This window comes from Meriones unguiculatus, chromosome 1 (assembly GCF_030254825.1).
Source record: "Meriones unguiculatus strain TT.TT164.6M chromosome 1, Bangor_MerUng_6.1, whole genome shotgun sequence".
Lineage (NCBI taxonomy): Eukaryota > Metazoa > Chordata > Mammalia > Rodentia > Muridae > Meriones > Meriones unguiculatus.
Window position 1 is genome coordinate 17,662,379 of NC_083349.1, and position 1,465 is coordinate 17,663,843.

General features: G+C 53.4%; 1 protein-coding gene across 1 annotated transcript; it reads left to right on the forward strand.

The window, feature by feature from the left end:
* Nucleotides 1–301: 301 nt before the first annotated feature.
* Nucleotides 302–1,216, forward strand: LOC110563323 (olfactory receptor 13G1-like). The gene has a single exon (XM_021660365.1). The coding sequence runs from the start codon at nt 302–304 to the stop codon at nt 1,214–1,216; it is 915 nt and encodes a 304-aa protein (XP_021516040.1).
* The last annotated feature ends 249 nt before the right edge of the window (nt 1,217–1,465 follow it).

Here is a 1,465-nt window from a genome sequence, read left to right on the forward strand (position 1 = left end):
TGCAATCTTGGCAAAGAACCCTCCCAGTGGACAAAGGTCCTAGTGCCCCAAGGTTTATGAGTGGGCACATCAGTCTCCTAGAAGTCCTGCACCTAGAATGACACCGTCAGCAGTGAGTGGCACAGAGTTCTATTCTTACCCCATGTAGCCCTGGCATTCAGGTTCTAGCTTGGCCTCACCACACCTGGGTTGGGTCTATAGCACAAACTGGAACTAGAGCATGTCTTTCCTCTTCTGATACTTTCAGAGCTACCACAGAAAGCCCACCAGCCCTGGATCCTGAGGCCTCCCAAGCTCTGTGATGAATGGAACACTGGTCACTGAGTTCCTCATCCTGGGATTTTCAGAAATGCCCCACCTTCGGGTACCACTTCTCCTCAGCTTCCTCTGCCTCTACATGGCTGCAATCTCAGGAAACCTGCTCATTATGGTGACAGTCAGTGCCAGCCCAGCCTTACATACCCCCATGTACTTCTTCCTGGTCAACTTGGCCATGGTGGACATCCTCTGCACCTCCACCATCTTACCCAAGCTACTGGACAGCATGGTTTGGGGAAGGACCATCTCTTATGGGGGCTGCATGGCCCAGCTCTTCTTTTTCACATGGTCTCTGGGGGCAGAGCTTCTGCTCTTCTCAGCCATGGCCTATGACCGCTTTGTGGCCATCTGCTGCCCACTGCACTACAGTGCCTGGATGGGCCCCAGGGTGTGTGCATTCCTGGCTGGCCTTGTCTGGTCCATCAGCCTTACTAACACCAGTGTGCACACGGGGCTGATGATGCGCCTACCATTCTGCAGCTCCAATGTGATAGAGCACTTCTTCTGTGAGATTCCCCCACTGCTGAAGCTCGCCTGTGCTCCAACACAGCTGAACGAGGCCATGGCCTTTGCTGCAGATGTGTTCCTGGCTGTAGGGAACTTCTCTGTGACCATCCTCTCCTATGGCTTCATTGTGGCCAGCATCCTGAGGATCCGCTCAGCTGAGGGCAAGCGACGTGCCTTTTCCACCTGCTCCGCACACCTCACCGTGGTTACCATGTACTACTCCACTGTCATCTACACCTACATCCGCCCTGCATCCAGCTACTCGCTGAACAAGGACAAGGTGGTGTCCATCATCTACACCTCTGTGGCACCCACCCTGAACCCCCTCATCTACACTCTGAGGAACAAGGATGTCAAAGTTGCACTCAGGAGACTTCTGTCCTGCTGCTGAGCCTGTGCCAGCACAGTGCCTTCACATTGATGCCCTGCAGGATCACAGGTTTGACCACAAGGGACAGCTGTTTGACTGTTGCACTTTTGGGAGAAGTACTGGGACCTGCACCTGATGCCTTGTAGAATCATGAGGTGTCCTTAAGCCATGAACCTCAGTGGTTAAATGAATCCCCCCAAATATCATGGGCATTTGGGATATTCCTAGCTCTCTCTGCTTGCTGCCATCACATGAACAGGAGCTCTGGGT